The 27544-nt window shown below is 50.8% G+C and overlaps 1 protein-coding gene across 1 annotated transcript; it reads left to right on the top strand.

Annotated features, from left to right (window-relative positions):
- Window positions 1-6: 6 nt before the first annotated feature.
- Window positions 7-26897, top strand: OLFM1 (olfactomedin 1). Its single transcript, XM_007954290.2, has 6 exons — window positions 7-156; window positions 1997-2146; window positions 7232-7387; window positions 9579-9798; window positions 18030-18136; window positions 26223-26897. The coding sequence occupies exons 1-6, from the start codon at window positions 7-9 to the stop codon at window positions 26895-26897; spliced, it is 1458 nt and encodes a 485-aa protein (XP_007952481.1).
- Window positions 26898-27544: the final 647 nt, after the last annotated feature.

Here is a 27544-nt window from a genome sequence, read left to right as displayed (position 1 = left end):
GGCGCGATGTCGGTGCCGCTGCTCAAGATCGGGGCCGTGCTGAGCACCATGGCCATGATCACCAACTGGATGTCCCAGACGTTGCCCTCCTTGGTGGGCCTCAACACCACCAAGCTGTCGGCGGCCAGCGGCGGGACGCTGGACCGCAGCACCGGCGTAAGTGCGCCCGCCGCCGGGTTCGCGCGCCCCTCCCTACGCTGCCCCAGCACCTGGCCAGCCCGGCCCCCCACCTGGGACCCTGGTCGTGGGCGGTAGGGCAGATGTAAGGACAGGGGTCCCAGAGCAGCCCGTTGGCGTTGCGGCCGTGACCGTGCCTCCCCACGCCCCCAGCCCCGCCGCTCCGCTCCGCGGTCCTCCCCGGGGACGCTTCTAAAGCCCTGTCCCCTCGCGGAGCAGAGGACGCCGGCGAAGGGCTCCAGGGGTTGGAGCCTTCATTAAGCAAATAATTTCTTTAAAGCTTGTTATTGTAAAGGTTAGAAAACTGAGGCCAGGGGTCCTGGGGACTTATCCAAGGTCACTCACCAAGTTAGGGGTGGAGTCGCGACTACACCCCAGTCTGGACTGGGAACTAATACCACTTTGTAACAGCCGGACTGGACCTGGCCGCGGAGCTGGGAGCTGAGCCCTTGCCTGAGAGTCTCCTGAAGTCCCCAGGGCGCCCTTTCTCCCAGTCCCTATAGGAAGGTCTGGCTGGGTCTGCGGAGGAGGGGTGCAGAGGGGTCGGGCGGGGCCTCTAGAAGAGTGCGTTGCGGTGTGCGCTCCTTGCCTTCTCGAACCCCTCCCGCCACCCTGCTTCCTCAGGACTCACCCACCCCAAGGCCCTGGGGAGAGGGAAGAGTGGCTGGCCGATTCTGGGGCAGACTGACTTAGGAAGTGTTGGAGCCAGACGCCCTCCATCGAGGGCCAGATGCGCTGGGCAGGGGCCGCCCAGGCCCACCCCTGTAAGCGAAGGAGAGGTGAAGGACATACACGGCAGCTCTATTCTCTTTTCCTGCCCAAGGTACAGAGCTCCAGGAGGAGAACTCCATGCGACTCCCTCCCAAGCGAGACCCCATCACTCCCTCCTGGCCCTGGTTTCAACAGCGTTCCCTGCCGGGGTCCTAAGCTGCTGAGGCGGCAGTGAATGGAATTAAATATAACACTACTACAGATTCTCCCCTCCCAAGTTCTCCTCCCCATCCCCAAGCTAAAAATAGCAGGGCGGTGACCAAGGCCAGTGGAGGGAAAGGTGGAGGAGGCAACCTGCCTGCAGGGCAAGCCAGAGGGTGTGCTTGTGTGTTTCAGAGTGGGTTACTCCCTGTAACCAGGGACCCCCTGGGTTGGGAGGGAGAGACCCAACCATGGCAGGGCTCTGGCTTTCTTGGTGGTCTTTGGACAGGTCTCAGAACTGAGGTTGGGGGTGACTCCTTCACAGCATGTACCAAGTTTGTGAAATCCACCAAATGGTGTGTGGGTGGGGAGCCTCCCTGGGATGGTTGACTGGTCGCTGAAGCTCTGGGTCTGGGCTATTACTGGGCTGCATCCTCCTCCAAATGTCAGGAGCCGGCAGGGCGGCCTGGCTGCGCCAGCACCCTGCCTGCTTGTCGGAGGTGTCTTATTTCTGAGCTGCGTGCTGCCAGGAGCCAACCAGCCCTGAGCTCCCCACCATCCCTAGCCTCTGCCACCTAACAAAGCAGTGTGGGCAGATGCCACAACTTTAAACATCCCTTGTGTTGAACTTGTACTGAAAAAAAATGACAAGAGCATTACCTTGTTGTCTCCCTTCTGGCCCTGGGGACCCTGACCCGAGCCTGTGCCTCTGTGCCCCTCCCTGTGGTCAGATGATCTTTGGGCCATTTCTTCCTGCCTCTTCTCTTGGGCTGGATGCCACCCATCGCCCCTGGTGATGTCAGGCAGTCTCTGTTGCCTCACTTTTATGGCTTCCCTTTCTTTCTCTTCTTCCCTCTTTCCCTCTCCCTCCGCCTTCCTGCTCCTAATGCACCCATCCCCCTTCCAGGTTTTGCCCACCAATCCTGAGGAGAGCTGGCAGGTGTACAGCTCTGCCCAGGACAGCGAGGGCAGGTGTATCTGCACAGTGGTCGCCCCCCAGCAGTCCATGTGTTCAAGGGATGCCCGCACAAAACAGCTGAGGCAGCTGCTGGAGAAGGTGAGAGAGTGCATGGGGTGGGGGACGGGAACGCCTGAGGGGAGGGGTCTTTTCCAGTATCCTTGCCAGCACCAGTGGTGGGCTAGCCTGAAGGTATACCCTAGCTCCAAGGCCTCACTTTTTCCTGTTTCCTGCATGTCTGCACTCAATATATTTTGAGTGGGTGGATGAATGATTGGGATGAAGGGATGATGGATAGAGGGACTGATGATTGCATTCATGGATAATAGGGGGGAGAGTGGGGGAGGGGTGTGTGGATGCATGCATGGGTGGAGATTACACAAGGTGGCCCAAGAGGAGATGAACAGATGTGGCCCCTCATTACTGCAGGTTCCTGCAGGAGCCAGTGGGAGTGGTAGGATGGGACGCAGGGCCTCCCCTCCCCTGCTGCCATCTTCTGGAGCTGTTCTCTTAAGCTGTAGTCAGGAGTCTAGGGCGTTGCCAAGCGTCTCCCAGGGAGAGCTCCTCTGGCCTGAGAAGCACAACTATTTGGATCTTACTTAGGGGATCTTTGCCTTTGAATAGTTGTACCTGGCCAGTGGCAGGGTCAGGTGTCCACCATGCGGCTGTCTTCCCTCAATGAAAGCAGAATTGCTGCCTTTACAGCACACCTGGGAGCAGCACTCTCTTGTGTATATCTACACCTTAGACCTTTATTTAATAACTAAGCTTCACAAGAACCAGGTGAAGTCAGGGGGATTATCCATAAAGATAGATCTATGGGTCCAGGTGTCATAGTATCCTCTGGCCTGGCCTCCTCCACTCTACCCAGGTGGCTTCTCTTGATCAGCTTGGCTGAAGGGACCTTGTATTCTGGGATCAACCTGAATGTAGGGGTTCCCTAGGAGTTGCTAAGGGGAGAAGGAGAAATGAATGGAGTGGGTTGTTCTGTTCCAGTGCTCACTCTCCCCCAGGGTATACATGTGGGACATGGACTCTTCTCACCTTGAGAGTGTGTGAGCAGTTACACACATGCACACACACCATGCTTACACACTCACATATATATACATAAATGCATATATGCATTTGCATACACAGTCACATACATACACACTCTCACATATACACATACATATCCTTGCACACATACACAGTCACCACACATACACACACACACATATACACACATAATACACTCACATCAATACACACACATTCACACATACACACAATGTATACTCACACATGCATTCTCACACGCACACTCATACATACAGGAAAGCCTAGACTCTTGGAGATAGGCTTTGGATTTTCCAAAATGGCTGTCAGTTTCAGTGGATGAAAGGAGGTTGTGAAGGATGAGTTGGCCTCTGTGATTGGAGGACAGACCTTGGGCTGTGCAAACAGGACAATCCCTGGCTGCCCTCCTCCTGGAGGACAGAATCGCCTGTGCTGGCATCAGTGCTCCTCAGCACTAGCTTAGCTCTAGGGCAGATCTCAGTGCAACTTGGGCAAATCAGGACCCTTTATTCATACTTAGTTTCTGCAGCTGCTGGAGGGTGGGGGTGGGCCAGAGATGCCCAAAGCTCTACTCAGCTCCACCAGTCTCTGAACACTCCTAGTTGCTGCCAGTCCCTGAGTGCCAGCACCAGTCTGGACCAAGCATGGGGACCCCGGGCTTCCTGGGCAAGGAGTAGGGCCTCCTCGCCTAATAGAGCAAGCTCACCTTTTAAGGAATCCAATGTAGCTTATTTTCTGCCATCTTTAGCCACCTGAGTAAATGATTTTAAACACCTCAAGTACAATGCACTAACAGATTCCACAAACATTCCTTTACACCAAACTAGCTGAGAGCCTTCAGTTATGCAGAATCACAGAGGAGGGAGCTTGGGGCCTCTGGGGTTGCTGGAGGGCAGGGCAGAGGCACTGGAGAACTGGACCCAGAGGTCTGGGAAGGAGACATTTGACAGGAGTAGGGAAGGACCGACTCTAGGAAATACATTCCAGAAAGCTGCACAAGCTCTTGGGAAGGCAGCCCTTGAGGCTTTCCTTTCTACCTAAGCTTGCCACCAGATTGATGCTTTAAAAATTACACCCGTTGTTGATTGCTGACCAGAAGGTTGGCGGTTCAAACCCACCAGCCACTCTACAGAAGGAAGACTGGGCAGTCTACTTCCATAAAGATTTACTCCCTTGGAAACCCAGTGGGGGTCACTATGAGTTGGAATCAACTCAATGGCAGTGAGTTTGGTTTTTTTGGTTGTGAATCCTAGTGGGCGCTCCGTCTGCAGAGGGCTTATCTCGCCTCATCAACACACTGGGTGTGCTGAAAGGGTGGCTGCCCCCTCTCTCCTCCACCCTCCCTCCCTCTGTCTCCTGATCATCCCTTTCATTGCTCCTTCCCCCTTCTCACCTGTGGAGGGATGCAAAGAGGGCCCCCCTCCCCCCTCTGAGGTAGCAGAAGCAGGAGAGGGCTCTCCATTGGCCTCTGATTGAGCCTGGGCTTGGGATCACAGTGGCACATAGTCCATCCAGGTTCCTCCAGCCTGGATCCACACCAAGTCCACTCGGCCATGACAGAGATTCTGGTTTTAAGTGGCCTGAAGTCCTCAGCCAGGGCTGAGGCCATCAACGCCCCCTATGACAAGGGGCAAGTGAAGGAGACAGGGAGACGGTTATGTTCTCTTGAAGAAGCACCTGATCCTGAGTTTAAAAGCAGAAGCTTTGTGGGCCCAGTTGAACCAGCTGTGTGATGGCAGACTGTTTGCTTCACTTCTCTGTGCCTTGGTCTCATCTGTCCAATGGGACTTAAAATTGTGTTACCTCAAAGGGTTCTGCGAAGATCAAGTGAGATAAGCTAAGGAAGTTCAGCCCTTGGTGACTCTTGATCGGGGGTGGGGGATGCTGCATGCTGATGATTAAACAACCCCACCCCCCACGCCCCTTCCTGGCATCTACTGCTGCCAAGTGTTGTGTAGAGCATGGGGTGACTGTGCCAGTTAGTAGTGGTTTGACCTTGAGCCAGCGTCATTTGGCTTTACAGGGGCAGGGACACATAGTAACAAGTAAGAGAATGTCGGTGCTCAGACACCTGACATGGACAGAGGTCCTGTCAGGGCTCTAAAGAACCAGAGAGCAACTGTAGCCTCAGGCTCCATCATCACTCCCAGGCTCGCCTACAACCGAACAGTCTGATTGGCCAGAAAGGAAAGTGTTTGCTCACAGTAGGGAGAATTATAGATCAGGACTTACTTTGTCTTAAGGCAGCTGAGTCGCTTGACATCTTCACATTTTTAAAGCATGTGTTCTCTGGCAAGAGTGAAGCCATCTGTGGTCTTCCAATAGAAGTCTGAGACCACAGCTGGGTGGGCTCGGCAGCTCTCCCCAGCCTGGCATCACTCTAGCTTCTGTGAATGTTGCAGGGGTGGAGGGGTGGAGCTGCTGCCCTTGGCATTGTCCCTCCCTCCCAGCCACTTGGCTGCAGGGGCCAGTTCTGAGCATTAGGCATCAGACTTTGTGCTGCGGTCACAGATGTGCATGAGGCCCAGGCCTTCTCCCCTCATGATATCTGAGATGGGTGTACAGGTTACTCCTGGGCAGGGCACTGTGCCAGCAAGGTGATGCTGTTGTTCCCAAGGGGTGTGCAGCCACTGCTAGTTTAGCTTATCAGGGAAGTCTCCTTGAGGGAGGTGGCATCAGGACTAAGCCCTGAAGGATGAATGGAAACAGACTTGCAGCTTTTTTTCTCAGAGGAGATGCTGCTGTTACACAGAGTGGCAGGATGAGAGGGGTGAAGGGACACAAGGAGACAACAGGTAATAGAGCAGCTACAGTTTCCCACAAATCAGTCTAAGGAGAAAGGATTGGAGCAAGTAAAAGTCACTCCCATATCATGTTTTATGAACTTGAATTTTTAAACTGAATTTGTGTGTATTACTTTCAAGTAACAAGTCATAAAATTCCAGGCATGTTAAATGCTGAGAGAAGCACTATTTGTCCTCTTCCTACCAAGAACCCTTTTGATCGCTCTCTCTCCCTTTTGAAACTTAATTTTATTTGCTGGGTGGAGAGCGTAAAGTGAGGTGGAAACTCCACTCTCATCACTTCTTATCACTGGCCAGTCCAAAGCTGAGCCTCATACCCAAACAGTTTTGTTCCTAGAAGGGAGAGGATTTTCAAATTCAGCAAAAATCAGAAAGGAAATGAATCTTCAGTGCTGCAGAGGTATCATCTTCCCTAGTAATTGGATTAGAATTTGAGAAAACGACCCAACACCACTGCGGCAAGCCTCAGACACATCCCACCTCCCAGAGCCCCAAACGCAAGCCCGTTTCCTGAAAATAAATGCACTGGCAGGTGGCTGCACTAAAACTGGTTTTCTTTTAAGCTCTCTGGAATCCTGTTGAATATTAAAGTTCCATCTTGAGGCAAGACTCAATTCCGAGCTGCCTGTAAAGATGTAAAACAGCGATTCTTCATTTGCTGGGTGATTGATTCCTGACTGTATGTTCTGAATGTACATGTTTACAGAGCAGTCATCTACTTATGATATTGTGGGTGTGATGGATGGCACAGGAGATGGGAAACAGGCCTGATGCTGAAGCTAGGAGAGCCATTCCCTGTTTCTTCATCCTGCACTTAAGCAATCAACCTTCTCAGCAAGACATCAGTGAGCTTTAGGGCGAAAGAGAATTTATCCCTGGGAGAGGGGGCGTGCAGGAAGTCCAGCAGTGCCGTTCAGCTCTGTTGGTATGCATGCTTGCTTAGCTAGATTTTCTCTCGCAAAATAGAAATAATACCCCCCAAAACAGAAAGAAAAGGCTAGATCACCCACCACCCTGGGCATGCAGCTAGACCCAGTGCGGAGAGCCAGGCTCCTGTGCCCCAGATTGCGCCCCTGATTGCAAGAACACATCCTGGAAGGTGGCCGAGGAAGTGTTTACCAAACCAATTTGCTTTCTTTAGGGAGTTCTTGGTCGTGACGATGCTCGATGCTGGTGGTTAGCTAGTAAATAACGCATAGGCCGCTTTTGGCTTTGGGTCGCTGGCTGGGTAGAGAAGGTCGGTGTCCAGCATTAGGAGCCAAATGAGATCTTTTGGCACCTGCTGCAGCTCCTCCTTGAACTGTTGCCTTTTTGACAGGTGCAAAACATGTCTCAATCCATAGAGGTACTGGACAGGCGAACCCAGAGAGACTTGCAGTACGTGGAGAAGATGGAGAACCAGATGAAAGGACTGGAGTCCAAGTTCAAGCAGGTGGAGGAGAGTCATAAGCAACACCTGGCTAGGCAGTTCAAGGTATGTACCTTCCTCCTCCTCCTCCAAGGCTGGACTTGTGTTTCCTTTGTGCTTAAACCACCCCCCCCCCAAAGAAATAAGAGATTCAGGGCTGTGGAGGGGCACAACAAGGATTGTTCTTTGCCACTCAAATGACAGCTGCCCTTGGAGAGGGAGGCCACCTGCTCTTGCTCTGATTTGGTGAGAGTCGCCTGAACAGGGGCAGGCTGGGGTAGCCAATCTCAGTGCATACCTTAGCCTCCACACCTCAGTCAATCAAGTTCAGAAGCTGGGGTCTCAGGGGCACTTCTCTAGCCAAGTGGCGTAATAGCTGGGGAAAAGATGTCACCAGCCCTTGTCATTCCACAGCTGCTGCAGGTATATCCTATTAGCCACGTATTAGCGTAACTGATTAGCACCAGTTCTGAGCACCAGTCACTCAGAGCAACTTTTCAAACCTGACCTGATTTAGCTATGATGAAGCATGCTGTAGCTTTGCAGGGAAGAAAGAGGGAGACACCGGCATCTTTCTCACTTGATGGGTAAGTAAGTGTCCCTCGTCCCCAGACCACTCTGGATATTAAAGCTGGAGTTTGTTTGACATAAAATTATATATACCTGTGTACCAATATAGGTGCCCTGGTGGCACTCTAATTAAAGTGCTCAGCCACTAACCCAAAAGTCAGTGGTTCAAATCCAGAAGTTGCTCCACAAGAGAAAGATGTGGCCGTTTGCTTCCATAAAGACTACAGCCTCAGAAACCCTAAGGGGCAATTCTACCTTGTTCTAGAGGGTCACCAGGAGTTGGAATTGACTCAAAGGTGGTGGGTTTTTCAGTGGATTGTGTTACCAATATGCATCTATACAGCTGTAGTTTGCTCAGCTTCAAAATGATTAAATTGAGAAATAATACGCCCCTTAATGAAGGTACACATGCATGTTAATTAGAAATCGAGCCCAGATGCAAATGTGCAGGTCAGGTTCCACAGCTTTGCTTGAGTGAGAATTGCTGATGTTCTCTCTCTCTCTCCCTGCCTCCCATCCTTTTTATGCTAATGTTTTTCTTTGACGCACTCCCTGCATGAAGCAAGAACTAATTCTCTTTTAAAAGTAGTCCATTAGATAGACGGAATAGCAAGCTAATGAAGTTATAAATCTATATTATAAATCACGTCATAGCCGCCCAGTCCTGTTGAGGGGAATGAGATGGTTGTTCTCAGCAGAGGCAGGTGGAGGAGTTTGTCCTTGTTCCTGACATGTCATCATGAATTATCTTGGAAAGGGATTTTGACCTGTCTGGCCACAAATCATATGTGTCTCAAGGGCCCGTGCCCTTCTCGTGGCAGACCTGGGCTCCTTAAAGGCAAGGCATCTGCAGCAGCCGGGAGACCACTCTTATCTATAGGCGTTGTCCACACAGGCATCTCTCCGAGGTATAGAATCTGGGGCAGTATGCTTGGGGGAAGAAAAGCAGTCCCTTGCCTTCAACCAGGCTTAAATCACATTGTAGAATTTCAACAGAAATTGTTGCGAGGGAATCTAAATGATCATTGAAGCAGTTTGTTCCAGCTAGCTCCAGCATTAAAGTGTGTGTGTATGTTTTTTTTTTTAAGTGACCATAAAAATATTTGTCTATTAATGGCTATCTGTTTAAGGCAGGCTAGTGAGCTAGTTCTTCAACAGTATTTCATTTTTTTGCTTGCAGGGCTAACTTAAAAGACTTTTTTCAATGCTGCAGTGACTGAAGAAGCAGTCCACTCCCATGTAACCATGAAAGAGAGCCAGAGAGCTTTTTGCACCATGCATTTTTACTATTCTTTTCCAATACTTAGCACCATATCACTAAGGAACCTTGAATCCAACCAGGACCCTCCTTTGCATGTGACTGTAGATGCATCTCATGAATAGTTTGAACCCTTGTCAATGCATTTTTTGAAAAAGAAAAAAAAAACAAACAGAACTTTGTGTATGTGACTTAAAGCATGTAACTTTCAGATGTTGCATTCTGAACTGACAATAAAGACCTTTCCCAAATATGTTGGTGTTCTGAAGACTGTTTAATACGCTCTTCTAACTCATTTGGACCAGAATAAATCTGTAAATGAAGCGGCAGTGTGCACATTTCCTGCAAGTAGGGAGAAGCCAGGCCAAGGCAGGGTGTTACGAGTTTTTGCACGCATCGCACTGAACCCAGCTTATTTTAACCTTGCAGGCAATAAAAGCGAAAATGGATGAACTTAGGCCTTTGATACCTGTGTTGGAAGAGTACAAGGCCGATGCCAAATTGGTATTGCAGTTTAAAGAGGAGGTCCAGAATCTGACGTCAGTGCTTAACGAGCTGCAAGAGGAAATTGGCGCCTATGACTACGATGAACTCCAGAGCAGAGTATCCAATCTTGAAGAAAGGCTCCGTGCATGCATGCAAAAACTAGGTAGGCCCTGAACCCTGCGGGGCGTGGCACTGCTCCGGCCACCTCCCCACGCGGCATAGGCTTAGGGAATGGTGCTGATGTAGACAGCGCCCGCCTGGCTACAGCAAGGTAATGGCTGGTTAGGGCCTGTGGGTAGGGATGCCTGGAGGACTAACAGTGGAGGTATATAGGAAGTACCTATTCCACACCCCTGCCCCACACCTTTGCGCAAATCCTGGGCAAAGTCTAGTTCACAGACCCCATTGAGGATGATAATAGGGAAAAAAGGGGTGCTATTAGATGTTACATCCCATCTAAAGTGTATGTGTGTGTGTGTGTATGTGAGAGAGAGAGAGAATGTGTTAGGGCCACTCATGAAGACACACGTTCATAGGGTTGGAAACGTGTATCTCATCATTCTCTCCAGGTTAAAAAGAAGGGCTGATGGAACTGCTTGAGAAATTGAATCATGCCTAATTTGAATAGAAAGGAAAATAAAATCTAATCACATCACAGTGGAAGGTTTGATACCCACTGCCAGTGAGACCCCTCCCCTACCATTTGGGAATGGGGGGAGTCTCTGAGTGTATGAACCCCTACTCCCATTCATTTTCCTGGGAAGAACCCCTAATGTGGGCTGACCTATTTGGATTCTTATTCATGATTAAATGCCCACTTTCCTCATTGACTTCCCAGTTAATTGCTTCAACAAATCTTAACATGTTAGTGTCTCAGTTCATTTTTAAATAGCCCATTTTAAATCCCAATCCCGTGTTTACGTTTTCTTAATAAAGGTTAGCTGGCTGTCCTCACCAATGGCTTTTTTTTAGCATAGAGGCCATTCATGTCCATATTGAATACCTTTAAGGGTAATTCCAGGTGACACAGTGTACTTTTGCTTAGGAGGAAGCTAGCTTTAGGCCTCATCTGCTGTTATAACTTGTTTCTCTTTTTATTTCTCTGCTCCAAATGCCTTAACAAAAACTGAAAACACCAAAAATTAATGAAAGCCTCAAAAAACCCTTATTATTATAGGCATATGCAAGAAAGAGAAGAGTCAATGGGGAAGAAAATAGATTTGTTTGCCTTTTTTCAAACAGGATCCCACTTCTAAATTATCTCTGTAATGCCACATATCTTAGTTATCACATGCTATAGCAGAAATACCACACAGAGATGGCTTTAACACACAGAAATTTATTCTCTCACAGTTCAGGCAGGTAGAGGTCTGAATCCAGGGTACCAACTCTAGGGGAAGCTTTCTTTCTCTGTTGGCTTTGGAGGAAGGTCTTTGTCTCATTTCAACATCTGTGGGCCTGGCATACCTTGGAGGTCTCTCTGTGTCTTGCCATCAGTCTTCCTCTGGGTCTAGGAGGTTCTCAGCACAGGGACTTTTGGTCCAAAGGATGCACTCCACTCCCAGCTCTTCTTTCTTGGTGGGACTGAGGTCTCTCTCTCTCTGCCTATTTCTCTCTCCTGTTGTCTTTTGTAAGACAAAAGGTGTGATTCAAGCAATGGTGTGACTTGAATAAGGGTAGGACCTAAATAAGACTGCTACATGAGTCACACTCTCTTGTAAGGCTGTGATTCAGAATACACCCTACACTAATCCTGCCTCATTAACATATAGAGGTTAGGATTTACCACACTTAAAATGAAGGATAATTATATCAGATCACAAAATAGAGAACAGCCACAGAATACTGGGAATTACGGCCTAGCCAAGATAACACATTTTTGGGAGACACAATTTATTTATGACACTGTACTAGGAGTATTCCATTAAGGCATAAAGGTTTAAGGGAAGACAATGAGAGATACTGGAAGTTGAAGGATGGATATGTGCAGGGGAAGGGTGCTGGGTCATACAAAGGATTGTGTGCTGCAGTGTTGTTAGTGATGTGCCATTGTGCCATGACCTCATGCCTGGGGCCTGGTATGTCGGGGCGGGGTGACTCAGACAGTTCCTAGCGGGTCTGGGCTGGGCATTCCCTACTACCTCCTGCCATTTGGCCATCCTAGGAGTCTATATGAATGCTTGAAATGTGAGTGGTCAGAGCTGCTGGGCTCTGCAATCATTTCCTCTGTGCACAGCCTCTGGCTTCACCCATAGTGCCTTAAACTCCTACCCCACCCCTCTCCAGGCCCTGGCTGCGGGGGGAGGCCCTCCAGACACTCTTCTTAGACTGCTCACTCAGCCTTGGAAGACTCTGGAGCTTGAGGAGGGGTATTTGTTTTTCATTTCCCTACAAGCAACTTCCCCCCTTCCTTACGTACAGACTAGGCATACCAGGAAGAAGCCAAGACAAAACCTCTCCCTTTTCCAAAACATGAAGGATCAAGGGAGCAAAATGGAAATTCAGAGCAAAAAGTTACAAACAGTGTGGCATTCAGGGCTTTTCCAAGGGGGAAGGACTGCCCCTCTCCAGAGACTGGCCTGCCCATCTGTGCCAGCCTATTTTTAGAAGCTGGCCGAGTTTACCTTGTGACTTTGTTTCTTGTGCTTCCATGTGCTTACCCTTGGGGTGCTAAAAAGGTTGATTTGGGAATGAAGAGAGACTGAATAGACCCCCAGAGACAGTTTTCCGCACCCTGTGGTTTTACTCTGTTTACTTCTTTCTTCTTTCATATAAACAGATCCCTGATCAGAATCTCTGGGGGTGGGCCCAGGAGTCTGCATGTTACCTGTGTGACTCTGATGCTCACCAAGCAATGAGCACCTTGGTCCTGGAGATCATGTGTGTGGTAAAGTAGTAATTGCCACTGGATAGCCATGTGACTTTCTCAAAGCTTTTACCATCTCAAGTTTCCGCTTCTTTCTTGTTTGTAAAATGCAAGTGCAGGGAGTGCACATTCATGGGAGTCACTCACACCACAGGCTCCACACTGTCTCTGAACAGAGCCAACATGGTAGTATGGATGGACAGGTGATGGATAGATAGACAGACATAGATAGATAATGGATGGATGGATAGAGAAATGATAGGTGATTGATAGATAGATAATAGATGATGGGTGGATGGATGGATAGATAGATGGTAGGTGATAGTGGAATATAAATAGATAATGGATGGATGGATAGATGATAGAATACAGATAATAGAAAGGTAATTGATTGATAGATTATTGATTAGGTAAATAACAGATGGGGAATAGAAGATAGAAATAAATGATAGAAAATAGATAATTGATAGATAAAGAAGTAGCAGATTATCAGTAGATTGATTGACAGGAGATTGATAGTAAATAGCTAGATAGTTGATAGATGATAGATCGATCAATCAGTCGATAGATGATGGATGGATGGATAGATAGATAGATTGAAAGAAAATAGATTTAGCAGCTGCTGCTTCTCTCTCTTCCCAGGTTTTCTTTCAAGCTCAGTAACTTAAAGACCAAATTGATATCCTGTAGCTGCTTAATTGTGTTTCCTTGAGCCTTGCAAATAAACACCCATCTCAAGACCTCTTAGCAGCCTGCTTCCTTGCTTGCAAGTTGTGGATGAGCATAGCTCAGAGGCCAGTCGTCTGCCTGTCTTGTTAGCCAGCCTGGATATGGAGGACTTTTCCAGACAGTGGCACCCCAGTAGCTAATAGTCTTCTTTGTCCCTAGGTTCTTGGTCTAATGAACAGTGGTGTCTTGCCTTCTTTGTGAGACAGTGAGGGGGGCTGTCTCCCTGCAGGTGTCCAGAATTGCTCTGAATTAGGTCTCTCCTTTCCATTGTCTCTTCACTTTGAAACTGCTGACACTTTCTAATCCCAGAACAAGTTCCATTTGTTTTCCATTGGGGTTATATATTTCTCCTGGTGGCCCAGTCGGGATCTTTCATCTTATCTGTAGCTCTTATTTGGAAAGGCTTCTATAACGGATTAAGCTCTGCATCTCTGGGGCATCTTTTGCAGGGAACCTCTTGGTATTGCTGCCCTGGAATCCTCTTGTCCCTTGGCCAGCTCTTGGGCCAAGGAGGGCAGAACCACCAGTGTCCCTGCCCTGAGTTGGTGCATGGGGCTTTGCCAGGTCTTACTGGGCCACAGAGCCACATGGATCTGAGCAGCCAGGAGCTCCAGCCGCTGACGTGGGCCAAGCCAGAGACTTAAGACTTGATGCAAGCTGGCCCTGCACATACCTGCACATTGACTATCCTAACACACCATGTGCCTGTGAGCTTTAGCCTCTACTGCCCTCTCTGTAAAATGGGGCAACTGAGTTTGAGGGGCTTTCCCTGTTATTCTGTCCTGTGCCCCTGATGCTAAAGGTTTCCTTCATCTCTTTCCTTTCAAATGGCAGAAGAAAGTGTCCACACCCCAAAAGCCCAGGTGACACTGACTTCAGAGCCTTTTGTGTCCTTGGGAACACATCTGGATGGAGCCTGTAGCTCCAGGTGCAGAACCTCACAAGTTGATCTATGCCTACCCTGGTAGAGTCTGGCTGGCAGCTCCTGTACCAGTTTGAGGTGACAGGGCTGAGCCCTGCACACTCCTTCCCAGAGGAGAGAAGTCTCCTTGTCCCCTGGCCCTAGAGATGTCAGGAAGGGCCATTAGGCTTGGATGAAGCCGGAGAGTGAGCTCAGGCAAGGACACTGGGTAAAGTAGCACCTTCCATAGAGGCAGAGAGAGCCCAGAGAGGTCAGGGTGGGAGGATCCTGGGCCCGGAGGAGAGCCCCAGGGGAACAGAGGATGGGAGGCTTCTCTCAGTGTGTAGCTCTCACATGGGAATCAGGGGCTTGTGGCAGGACATCATCACCCTCCTTTCTGGCTCTAGGAAGCAGTCTGGAGGTCTGAAGAATGGGAAGGGCTGTGCTGGAGCCTGCAGCCTGGCTGGGAGGCTGTTTGGTTTTCAGAATGTTTCATCTGCGAGGACCTTGTTGGTCCACGCACCTGGCTTTGCAAAGTCTCCCACCCAGTTCTTCCTGTGCTCAGGAGATGAAAACTGGGGCCAAGAGGACAGCCACAGGCTGGCAAGAGGCCCAGGGCCCCTTTCTAGATTCAAGGGTGGCCCTCACTGGCCTATCTCAGTGCAGCCCAGGGACTGTGCTTGCTGGCCTGAGGTCCTTGGTGGGGCTATACCTGGGTCAGTTCTGAATGCCCATTGAGAGCACCAGACTGTAATTAGAAACAGAAGAGGCAGGGTGTGGCAGGCTATGTTACCTGCAGGGCATGTTTGCCCAAGTGCCCATATCTGCAAAGTGTCCTCTTTCCTGAGACCCTCCTGGGCTCTGAACCTGCCTCACATGGGCAGGGACTGCCGGGCAGGGCCAGAGCCTTCTCGGAGCTAGGCAGCCTCTCCCTATGCACACATCGCCAGCCCACGTGACGAAAGACACTTTCTGAACTGAATGTGCCAAGATTCCGCCTTGCACTTTCCCGAGGGTGGTGCTAGTTCTTGTCAGCTCTGAGGCCTTGGGCAGAGCCAGTCTGGACGAGGATCCAAAAATAACTCCTGACTCAATGCCAGCAGCTGTAGCCCAGTGGGCCCCAGGGTGTGTGCCTGAAGCCTGTCTTCAAGGCAAGGGCGCTCATGAGGCTAGTCAGCCTCCATCCTCCTCTAATCAATTATGCAAAGGCCCCTCCACTGAGCCAGATCTGCATTTAGAAGAAGGACTTGGGGATGGTGATGCTGACCCCAGGAGCCCACAGGGACTTGGTGCCAGGGTGTGCCCAGGATGGGTGGGTAGCCGGACTCTTGGTAGGGACTGAGGCCCCAGGAAGTTGTTTCCCAGGGCACCTGCACTCCTCCTCTGCAGCTGCAGGCTGGCGGTGCTGGGCGACAGGGCGGCAGCACAAGGACACAGCCCCTGCCCCACTACTCTCAGCTCAGTTCATAGTGGTGATGAGGGCTCTGATTCCTTCAGATGTTCACTGCCTTCAGGCCTGGGTCCAGAGGCCCCTCATGGTTCATTCCTTAATGCCTTCAACTCCCCCACCAAGCCTGTGGGATGGGTATTGCCATACCATGCCCCTAGTAGACAAGGAAGATAAATGCTGAGCGGCTTCCAGGGCCACAGTTAGTAAACAATGGTGGCTCATTGGGATCTAGATGAAGCACCATACTCCAGAGGGTCATTCCTCCTCCTGCCTGACCCCTCCACTGGAACAGACAGTGAAGCAAAGACTGGTGAGGATTTGCTGAAAGATGAATAGTACCACCTCTACGTAATCCCCAGGGGCCCATGTTCTTGTGGATGGAAAATTGAGTCTTTGTTTCTTTCTTTTTTCTCTCCTTTTTTTCCTTTCTTCTCTCTTTCCCTCCCTCCCTTCCTCCCTCCCTTCCTTTCTTTCTTTCTCTCATGCAAACATTTGTGTATGCATCCCCAGGATGAGAGTTTTGGAGGAAGCAGGGTGGACACACAGGCTTCTCACTCTCTGACAGTGTGTAGAGCAACAGAGACAGTAAGGGTCAGACACATATCTGAGTCCCCAGGAAATGTGGTCACAGCATGAAGTCAGTCAGGACAAAGTGCAGAGGAGTTCAGAAGGGCATGGGGGGCACTTCGGGGAAGTCTTCATAGAAGAGGCATCCTTTGGGGTCAAATCATAAAAGATAGGTGGAAAGGAGGGGAATGGCATTCCAGATGGAGGAAACAGCTTGCACAAAAAGATGTGGAGGTACAAAAAGAGCAAGGCTCAGGGCCAGGTGTCTTATCTGGTTAAGGGTGACCTGCCATCTGTGCCCTTTGAGTGTGGCACAGAGGACAGAATGCTGTATGGTCTCCTTTGGTGGGAGGGGGAGGTCACAGCCAGGAGAGGGCGTGAAGACCAAGATCATGGAGGACTCCCTTTGTTGATGGAGAAATGTGAAATGTTGGAACCCAAAACGTGCTATTGGATGTTCTCCAAACCTATAGAGGTTCCCCAAACCAGGATACCCCTTTGGGGAGATGGCTTCTTTGGACTTCTTCTAGGCAGCAAATGGGCCATTCTCCTCGGGTCAGTGATAAAGAGACTTCCATAGAAATCTGAGGGGATGTGGTGCATCTATAGTGTACATGGACCGCTGGACGATGGGGCGGGAATGTGAGCCTCATGGACTCAGCAGAACTGCTGATTGGGCTAGTGGGTCCCTTTTGGCATCTCTCAATCCTCACCCTGGCGATTCAGAGGGAGCTGCTATCCAGGACTCCCATAGTCAGTAGGCACAAAAGGAGGACACACCCTCCTCATGCCCACCCCACAGGCTCTGGAGATTATCGCAGCTAAACCACAGCCCAGGGTGAAAATGCCGACCATCTTCTGGAAACACCAGGCTCTTCCCTGTGTTTTGTACAGACCACTTTGGGTTAGGGAGGAGGGGATTAAACATCGAGGCAGGAAGTGGGGGATGCAGGCCTCCAGGGTCCATCCTGGGAGGAGGGGGTCACAGGGGGATGCAGGGTCATGGGCATCCTGGTAGGAGGGAATCATAGGGAGGGTGGGCGAGAGGTCCAAGGTCAGTCCTGGGAGGAAGGGGTCCCATGGTGGGGGTGTAGAGCCACAGGCCCCAACAGTCCATCCTGGGGGTGGGGAGTGTCACATGGTGGGGGGGTCCAGGGCCTCAGGCCCTTATGGTCTGTTCTTGCAGAATGCCCCACCCCCCACTGTGGTCTCTGGAAGAGCCCAGCCCCAAGTGTGGCAGAGCCCCAGGTGTGATGGATCCCCAGTTGTGGCAGAGGTGGTGTAGGGGAGCACTGTGCCCTTCTGAGCTGGGCTGAAGCTCACTGATTTGCTTGATTTGTGAAGTAAAGTGGCCATACAAGATGGCGGGCTTGGGGCAAAGTGAGTGGAGTGTGTATGCACTGTGACAGCCACACTGGCCAGGATGACCTGGGAGGCCCATGGGCTCTGAGAGGACACTGGGCCAAGAGTCAGATGCAGGTCCAGCTTCTGTTCTTCCTAGACACGTGTCACCTCGAGTCCATCTCTCTGCCCCCCTCCATCTGTGAGGTGAGAGTCTATTATGATCGCACCTCAGACCTGTCCACTTTAATGCTCTGTTACCAGCCAGTATCCCCAGTGTCCTCAGCTGTGGGCTCTGGCTCCAGGGAAGACCACTTTCCTCTTCCAGGAGACTGCCCAGAGGCCCACAGCCCCCACAGGAAGCCTTCTGAAGGCATCTGACCAAGAGAGAGGTTTGAGGAACAGTTTGGTCTTCTTTGAAGAGCACATGATCCCCGGGGTGAGGGAATGCATGATTGTCCCCCTGTGGTGGGACAGCTGGTTGGCCAAGTAGCCGTACTCTCACACCCTCTCCTGGAACCCTGTTGTACTCTTTTCTAGCCTGTGGCAAGCTGACTGGCATCAGTGACCCCGTGACTGTCAAGACCTCTGGCTCGAGGTTCGGGTCCTGGATGACAGACCCTCTGGCCCCAGAAGGCGACAACAGGGTGAGTGTGTTCATGGTCAGGGTTGCAGATCTGACAGGTATGCCTTCTAGGATCAGGGCCCTGATCACCCAGGGGCCCATGGCCTGGGAAAACCTAATGTCCCCCAGGGGTGTTTGGTCTTGGGAAGACTTTGAGGAGGTGTCACCGCTCACAGAGTCCCTCCTAATGGGCCCTACTAGTCTCCAGCCCGAGGAAGCCCCGTCTTTACATGGCGAGCCCAGGAACCCAGATAGAATGACTTGGTGGTTTCCAGGGTGGAGACCCTCATGGGGTTGTGGAGAGTGCCAGGGCGAGGAAGGTTCAAGAGGATCGACTCTGGACTGGTCATGGAGCAGTGTCAGCAGGTCACTGGGTGACCCATCCTCCTCTCCCTCTCCTCCCCACCCCTCCCTATGACTTTTGTGTCCTGGGTTCACTGTCTTCCCCTCCTGCCACTCCTCTTCCTGCCTCTCTGATTGGGGAGCTCACTTTAGAGAGGAAGATAGTAAGACATTGATGATAGCAACACGAATAGGAAACTGCATGTTCTTTTCATTTGGAAATGGTCAAGACAAAGGAGATGTGTGAGAATCCTCACTTCCTTTCCTAGACCCAGGCCTTTTATTACACTTTGTGGGGTATAGAGAAGAAGGGTGGCAGAGCCACTGGGAGTAGGGAGGTCATAGGTTGGAAACGGAACAGTGAGGTCTTCTCCCCTGACGACGCAGAGAGGTCGGGCACCTCGATGGCCATGGCAAAGGGGGTGCAGAGCTGCTCTGGTAGGAGCCAGGGCTGGCCTATTTGGTGAAGGAGCCTCTTAAACCTTGTGTTGTTTACAGACTCTTTCTGCTATGCCAGCCCGCAGCCATAGTGGTTAGATCGGAAAGCCATCTGCAGTGCTAACCCAGAGTCACAGAATGCTGGGGAGGGGTGCGATATGAGGATGGTTGTGAGAAGTGAAAGAGCAGGCCAGTTCCCTTCTGTCCCTGCTTAGGTGTGGCTCTTCCCCAGCACATTGGGCAGGCTGAGCTGGGCTGGGCTGAGCTGGACTAGCCTGAGGTGGACTGGGCTGGCCTGGGCTGGGCTGGGACATGCTGGGCTTGGCTGTGCTAGCCTTGGGTAGACTAGGCTGTGCTGGACTGGAGTGGACTGGGCTAGCCTGGGGTACGCTAGGCTGGGCTAGCCTAGGGTGGGCTGGGCTGGGCTGGACTGGGCTGGGCTGGTGTAGGCTAGAATGGGCTTGCCTGGAGTGGACTTGGCTGGCCTGGCCTGGGCTGGGCCAAGCTGGGCTGGTGTTCAGACTCTTTCCACTCTTACTTCTGCTCCGGAGAAGAATCCATTAGGCTCTTCCTGCTTTAATGACATCTCATTTGTATTTCATTTGCCATTCCTTTCATGGCTGATAGAAACTCATGTTCCTTTTTGATTTAGAAAAGAGGTCGTGCGCTTATTCTGTGCTTTCTTTTTTCCCCCCTGGGCAAAATCTCAGAGAAGGAGAGAGAAACAAGCCCCATGTTTGCCTTGATCAGCCTGGGGCTTACTATTGGCCCCTTTGGAGATAGGAGGTGAGGGATAGCAGCCTGATGGCCATGATGCCAGACCATCCAGTCTTTGGACCCAGTCATGTGCTGGGTGCGCTCCCTCCCACCACTCCCCTACCCACCCCCATCGCCACCACCACTTTCCTTCTGTTTGCTGTCATCCTGGTAATGAAACTTAAAGTCCCCTTTCCTGGCAGCCTCTTCTGGGATTCCATGACCCATGTCTCACAAAACCAGAGATCTTGCCAAAGGACCTGCTGGAGGGAGAGCTATCCTTTGTTGACTCATAAACACTCTCCCCACCCCTGATTGCCAATAGCTACAGCGAGAACAGCCAGCAGCCTGGGCTGCTCTTACACAGGCCCTCTCCTCCTGAGGCATACTGGAAACTGAGAAAATAAACTTTAAAAAAAATCTCTACTCCTCTGGGCCACATTGAGAAAGAGACAGAAATGTGAGACCCACTGGCTGGTCTAGGGTCTCTCTGATGGAAGTATCAGGACCAGGGTGCCTCTAGGAGATTCTAAGCTGTCCTCTCCCCAGTCTCCACCTGTAGAAGCAAGCAAGAGACGTGAGTGCTTATTGATGTGGCACTGTGTCCTGGTGCAGTTCCCCCTTGGAGAAGATGAGTGGAGGTGCCAGGAATAACAGGCTTGCCAAAAGTTTGTTGCATTTGTCTTTCTCTAATGACCTCCTGTGAGAGCAAGCCTTCCTGAGTGGGCATGGGGCATGTACACAGACGCCCACCCTAGAGTTTTCTCGAGGAGAGCCATGGCTGGGCTGACAGACCTCAGGTACAGCTGTGTTTGAGTTTGAGGGGATGTTGTTTTCTGAGGCTTGGGAATCTTCTAACAGTTGTGCTGGTTAATTGTTACCGTACTCGGAATTAATTCAGGAGAACCCTTTCAGCCCAGGTGTTGGTGACTTTAATGAGAACACAGAGATCATGAAACAGTGAGGCAGACCCTTAGAGGCAGGTTCACACATCAACTCCTTTAAACCAGGGAGTGGAGTCCTTGGGTGACATTACTGGCTAAGCACTCAACAACTAACCAAAAGCTTGGCAGTTTGGACCCACTCAGAGATGCCTCAGCAGAAATGCCTGGTGATGTGCTTCTGAGAGGTGACAGCCTAGAAAACCCTGTGGAATAGTTCTACTTTGCCCGTATGGGGACGCCATGCATTGGAATTAGCTCACCGGCCACTAACATCACCATCACCAATGGAAACCACAGTGGCCAGGAGGCAGCTCTCCATGGGTGCCCAGCCCACACCCCAGCACTTTGTAATGGATGTGTTCTCATTGACACCCCCCCCTTACTGGCCCCCCAGCGTGGGGTCATCATGACCTCCACTGTGTTGATGAGAAACGAGTTCAGGGCCATCACATGACTTGCCCAAGGTCTTGGAAAAGGCTGGTGGATGGTTTTATTGAATAGATATCTATAGCAGGGACAGTCTCCTGATGCCTCTCCTCCCTCCAGCCTGAAAGCTGCCCTCCTCCACTTCACACACAGCAGAAACACTACCCCATGCCTTTAGCACTGCAGAGGTAAACCCCCTAACACCCCAGATACGCCTCTTGGCTCCATCTATCAGTTTTGTGGTTGTAACTAGCACTGGTCACATTATTCTCCTCCCGGATGCTGAGTGTGCAGCTCCAAGAAGCCCCAGATGTTTCTTTGCACAGTACAGCAAGGGTGTTGGCCCCAGATTGTTGGTTGATGATGGAGTCTTCTGTTAATTAGACCCCCATTTTCTGCTTGGTGACGTGCTCCACTCCAGGAATAGGTGGCTCTGGTGGTGGCAGAGCTGCTGAGGAGGAACATGGGAGGAAGGGGCTCTGTCAGGAAGAGACAGGGCGAGGGGCTGGCAGAGTGCTGCCAGCACCCAGAGGTGGTGGGCACGTGGGTGGTTGACTGCCCATCAGGCTGCTTCCTCCCCTCACTGAGGCTCTGGCTTCCTGACCTTTCACCCAGCACAGTGCCCATCCTTAGCCATCATCTGAATGGTGGCAGACCCATGCAGACATTTTATACAACTTGTATGAGATCCCTTCTCCTGAAGGTTGTATTGTCCGACTTGTGCTAGTTTGTATAGATGTATCATGCACTTCCTACCCTGGTAGGTACCTCACATACTGTAGAGCCCTTTCTACTTCTCTGCAGGACTCGGGGTGCTTTGGGGCGCTGATCTCTCTCACTCTGTCAACTTTCACATGTCTGATTCAGTCCTGGGTGAAGGCTCTTCCCCCTCCTCTCTCTCTCCCTGCGGCTTGTCTCCTGACTTTAGTAATTCCATCAGGGAGGCATGTGACAGGTGCTCAATAAACCAAAACAAAGACCAAATTCAGTGCCTGAGCCACTAAGCAAAGGGCCTTTAAATAGCACCCCTCTGTACAACCTGCAGGCTATTCAGCCATATTTCATGTAGTGGGACCAAGTTCAAAGCCAGGACAAGTGCCATCCCTTGCTCCGTCCTTCTACTGAGATGGCCCCCTACACCAAAAGCAGATGAACGTGATAGGCACAATTAAGAAATTCCATGCTTCCAATCAAGTTGGGGGAGCTCTGGTAGCATAGTGCCTAAAGCACTTGACTACTAACCAGAAGGCTGGCAGTTCAAACCCACCAGCCACTCCTCGGAAGGAAGGTTGGGCAATCTACTTCCGTAGTGATACTGTCTTGGAAACTCAAGGAGGGGTCACTATGAGTCGGGTCTGACTCGACGGCACATAACAACAACAATCAACTTGGCCACGTGGAATCAAGACATAGAGCAAACAGGACTGGCCAGTTGCTTTCTGTAACTGGCCAGTTGTAACTTGTAACTTGTCTTAGTTACCAGTGCTGCAGGCACTAGCCCCAAGGCAGCCAGACCAAGGAACAGAATGGCACAGTCCAGCTTTTTAAAGGAGAAAAGCAGATTTTGGAGGAGCCTTTCTCACCTTGCCTCAGCCACGTTGCAGAATTAAGTTCTAGGAGGAGACAGTAGGTTGGAGTAGGGGCTGGCCTCGATGACCACCGTGCCGCCATCCCACAAGGGTGAGTGGTGTGTGACTCTCCTCAGCCAGATTAGTGAAGGATGGCCAGGATGCAGGCCCCCAGCAGACTGTCAGGAGTCCTGGGCTTGAGCACCAGCCTCACACTTGTCTTAGTTACTAGTGCTGCTGTAACAAAGGATCCAAGTGAGTGCCTTTAAAGAACAGATATTTATAGTCTTGTGCACACACTGTGTAGCTAGAGTTGTGTTTTTCAATCCTGGCTGCACATTATAATCATGTGAGAATATTTTAAAGCCCTACCCCAAAGCCATAACTCACACGAATGAAATCAGAATCTCAGGGGGAGGGAGGGATCTCTCTCAGCCTCTCAGTGCTGCAGCTGACAGTCAGAGCAGGGGAATGGGACCCGGGGCCAGCCTGCCAGTGTCCCCAGGAGCAAGCACACCCAGTGGGGAGCAGCCAGGCCCCAGCCCTTGAGGCTTGACTTGGGCTGTCAATCATACTCACCAGAAATGCTTCCAAAATCTCTGTCATGGATCCCACCCAAGGTGGGCTATCATTGGCCTGCACCTGGACGTCCTGAAAGGACTGGGTGAGAGCCACTAGCTCCTGGGGTGTGGAGAGAAGAGGAAGGTAAAGGTGTTTCAGAGTGCAGAAACTTGGGGTGAAGGGACCTTCATGGAAAGGGGGCCTGCAGCAGAAGGGGGCCATGTAGTGGGGTGCTGTGGTGGAAAGGGGACCCATGGTGGAAGGTGTGTCATGGTGAGAGATGGGGGCCACAGTAGGAGGGGGCTTCAGTAGAAGGGTGTCATGGAGGGAGATGGAGGCTGCAGTGGGAGGGAGGCCGTGGAGAAGGCGGGGCTGTGATGGAAGTGTGTCCACGGTGGACGAGGAACATGGAAGAAGGGGGCCAAGGTGGAAGTGGGGACCATGGTGGAGGGGGGCCCACAGTAGAATGCTCCGTCTTCCCCACAGTGAAAGAGGCTCTTACCAAGGGGCCTCTGCTCTACTGAGTGACTGCTCACCTGCAGCTCCGGCCTGGCCACAGGGGCCCATTTACACCACAGAAATTGACAAGCTTACAAAGCAGCCCAAGAGCCTTGCCCCCAGGCTGAGAGCTGGTTACTGAGCACTCCCTGTTTCATGCTGATCACCACCCCCAAATGCATTTTCAGAAACTGCTCAGTTTGCCAGCACACAGGAGGAAAAGGTGACTGAAAAGCCTTAGTAACTTGATGCTGATTTCACCCAATTCTGGGCACAAGAAGGAGGCGCTGGGCCCTGGGGGTGCAGGAACCAATCACACCCAAAAACAAAAACCAAACTCACTGCCGTCAAGTCAATTTGACTCATAATGACCCCTCCTTGAGTTTCCGAGGCAGTATCACTATGGAAGCAGATTGCCCAACCTTCCTTCTGAAGAGCAGCTGGTGAGTTTGAACCGTCAGCCTTCTGGTTAGCAGTCAAATGCCTACACCACCAGAGCTCCCAATCACACCCAGTCCCCCCTATTAAGGCCCACTCATGGGAGGCTGATATGTGAGTTCACTCTCTGTACTGAGACAGGGAAGCCCCAGAGGGCACAAGCAGTGAACGTGCTCAGCTGCAAACTGAAAAGTTGGAGTTGAGTTTACCCAGTACACTGCAGAAGAAAGACCTGGCAATCTGTTTCCTAAACATCAGCCGCTGGAAGTTCTGTGGGACACAGCTCTACTCTGACACACATGGGGTCACAAGGAGTTGGAGTTGACTGGATGCAGCTGGGTTTTTTTAATCTTGAGATGTGATGTGACTCTGCCTTAGAGGTGACTCTGCTGCAGAAGTAGGTCAGGGAAGTGTCTTTTGAGCTAGTCTTGAGAGAGGCAGTAAGATCTCTGTTGCAGAAGACAGCCAAGCAGAGGTGGGAGGGTCACCTTTCAGGATGGTATGGGGGATGTTTCCAGCACAGGGCCCTGGGTACCTCTGCGACTCTTCCCAGCACCACATGGCCCATATTCTTGAGGGCTGGCCTTTGGGAAACTAAGGACAAAAGCCCCAACTGACACCCAATTTAAAAAAAAAAAAGTGGAAAACAAAGTGTAGCTGCCTCTGAGCATCTGAGTATGTGTCTCAGGAACAAGGTTATGATTTTTTTTTTTTAATTTTGAACACGTGTGCTATGCCAAGGCTGAGAGCAGCCACAGCCTTAATCTCTCTGCTGCTGTAGAGCCCTTGATGGATGGAGCAGCTGTCTCACTGCCAGACAGATGCATGCAGACGGCCTCCACCTGGCAGAGCGCCCCCAGACTAACTGCACTGCTTTCTAATTTGCTCCCATATTGGTGGAAAATTACTAAAGCATTTTGTAAAAAGTCTAGACAGCTTTCAAGTTAACGGGCATTTATCGGTAATCGGCAATTTCTCCCTCTGTAACCTCAAACTTGGGACATTCCAGTCTTGTTGGTGGATGTTGACAACCTTATAGGAAGCCAGGCTTCCTCTCAAGTGGGCATATTCCCGGCACCGGGTATGATGATGAGTAATGGTCCACATTAGTGGTGTTCCATCCAGCAGATGGCCTGGTGGCTTGGAGGAGGCTAAAACATGATGCCCTGCTGGAATATGGGGAAACCACAATGCCGTAATCTTGAGGGCAGTGCCCTATTGCAGAAACTGCCTGGTGCTGTTGATGTCTATCCTAATGCAGGGCACAGTGGCCAGGCCCTATTCTCTGATGTCACACCAGGTGGGATTTCACATACTATTTGAATTCCATCCACCTGCTCTGCACCAGACCCTCAGCCAGGGTCATAGCAGTGGGCCACTGACTACAGCGTCCCAGGCATAGAACTTGGTGAGGGGTCTGTGCTGGTTTATATCACCATTCATTTGGGCTGCATCAGATAGCGACCTTGCAAATAGCTGGACTGTGACCTCTCAGATTGTGCCCTGAGAGATCTTTAAACCTTAAACCAAAACTATCCCGTGACATCATCTTTAAACCAAGAGCTTAGCTTTAATTGGAAAAGAATGTCTGCCTTGAACATTGTGCTCTTTTAAATAATTATCTATATGGGATCAAATTGACAACAGCAACTCAAAAGGTTAGATGAGAAGCTCGGGGAACAGTGATTATACTACCAGTGATGGAATAATTTGGAAAAGGAGGATGAGAATGGTTGCACAACTTGAAGCATGTGATCAATGTCACTGAATTGTGCATAGAGAAATGATTGAATGGGTGTGTGCTTTGCTGTGTATATTTTTATAATAGTGGGACTGTGGGTGCCACCCCAGCCCCACACCCCTCCTCAACAGTATTTCCTTCCCCAGCCTCTCTGCAAACTAGGTGATTGTTTCTGTGGTGAAAATAATTCTGTTCCTTTTGAAAAATGAACTGTGGGTTTAAAGGAAGGACATGACACCATCTCATCTAGGCTATTCCTTCCTGGTTCTTTCGGCTCCTTCTCAATTGTCCTGGGTATGGAATGAAGTCCATGTCTGGGAAGGGACTCCCAGTATCCCCAGGAGGAACTGGCCTGCTGGCCTCTTGATGTGCTAATGAAGTCTGTTCTTTGTGTAGGTTTGGTACATGGACGGCTACCACAACAACCGATTTGTCCGAGAGTACCGGTCCATGATCGATTTCATGAACACGGACAATTTCACCTCACACCGCCTCCCCCACCCCTGGTCTGGCACAGGGCAGGTGGTCTACAATGGCTCCATCTACTTCAACAAGTTCCAGAGCCACATCATCATCAGGTTCGACTTGAAGTCAGAGACCATTCTCAAGACGCGCAGCCTGGACTACGCCGGGTACAACAACATGTACCACTACGCCTGGGGTGGCCACTCAGACATCGACCTCATGGTGGATGAGAACGGGCTGTGGGCTGTCTATGCTACCAACCAGAATGCTGGCAACATCGTCATCAGCAAGCTGGACCCCATCTCGCTGCAGATCCTGCAGACCTGGAACACAAGCTACCCCAAGCGCAGTGCTGGGGAAGCCTTCATCATCTGTGGGACACTCTACGTCACCAATGGCTACTCGGGGGGCACCAAGGTGCACTACGCCTACCAGACCAACGCCTCCACCTATGAGTACATTGATATTCCCTTCCAGAACAAATACTCCCATATCTCCATGTTGGACTACAACCCCAAGGACCGTGCCCTCTATGCGTGGAACAATGGCCACCAGATCCTCTACAACGTGACCCTCTTCCACGTCATCCGATCTGATGAGTTGTAGTCCCTCTGCCTGGAGACCGAGGGTCCAAGTCCTCACCCATGAGGGAATTCCTGTGACACAGCTGCCAAAATACTAACATGAACACTAATTTTACGAATCATCAGCAACGTGGATTCTGACATTTGTGTGATGGCATTACCTCCGTGTTCCTCCAATTCAATCTGGTGGCAGACTTCTGAAGAAACCCCTGTATTTGCAGCTGGAACTGCAGTCCAAGCCTCGCTGGTCCCCTACCCCCCCCCCCACCTTCCCCCTGGTCAAATAACATACTAAAGAAGTAAGGCAACGACTGTTGGCCAGTTCTCAGCGAGAACAACCCACTGTTAGGATCGCATGGACACTTCATAGACATGGTCAGCTGATGGGTGTGACTGCTGGGCTCAGTGAGGAGCCCAGCCAGGTTGATGTAGGTAGTAGAACTCACATCCCATCTCTGCTCCTGTTTCTTGGCGTGTTGTTGTCTCTTAGATTAACTGTGCCGAGGCTCCAAGTAGCTCCTGGACCTGTGTCTTAGTTCTTATTAAGCCGATGGTTGGAGTGCGCATAATGAAGTCCTTGTACCCACATCGTTTGAACTTGCGTATCAGTAGATCTTTCGTGCAGTGTCCGTCTGTTGTTCCCTTGAGGTGGTAACTCTGTATGTTCAG

This window comes from Orycteropus afer, unplaced genomic scaffold (assembly GCF_000298275.1).
Source record: "Orycteropus afer afer isolate SDZICR_OR568_19922 unplaced genomic scaffold, OryAfe1.0 scaffold00456, whole genome shotgun sequence".
Classification (NCBI taxonomy): domain Eukaryota; kingdom Metazoa; phylum Chordata; class Mammalia; order Tubulidentata; family Orycteropodidae; genus Orycteropus; species Orycteropus afer.
This window is presented reverse-complemented; position numbering and strand designations above follow the sequence as displayed.

Bases quoted from the DNA above. Each gene is read 5' to 3' on its own strand.
- OLFM1 (XM_007954290.2), top strand. From the start codon at position 7: ATGTCGGTGCCGCTGCTCAAGATCGGGGCCGTGCTGAGCACCATGGCC. The intron at 2,147-7,231 runs GTGAGAGAGTGC...CCTTTTTGACAG, and splicing joins TGAGGCAGCTGCTGGAGAAG to GTGCAAAACATGTCTCAATC. The intron at 9,799-18,029 runs GTAGGCCCTGAA...ACTCTTTTCTAG, and splicing joins TGCATGCATGCAAAAACTAG to CCTGTGGCAAGCTGACTGGC.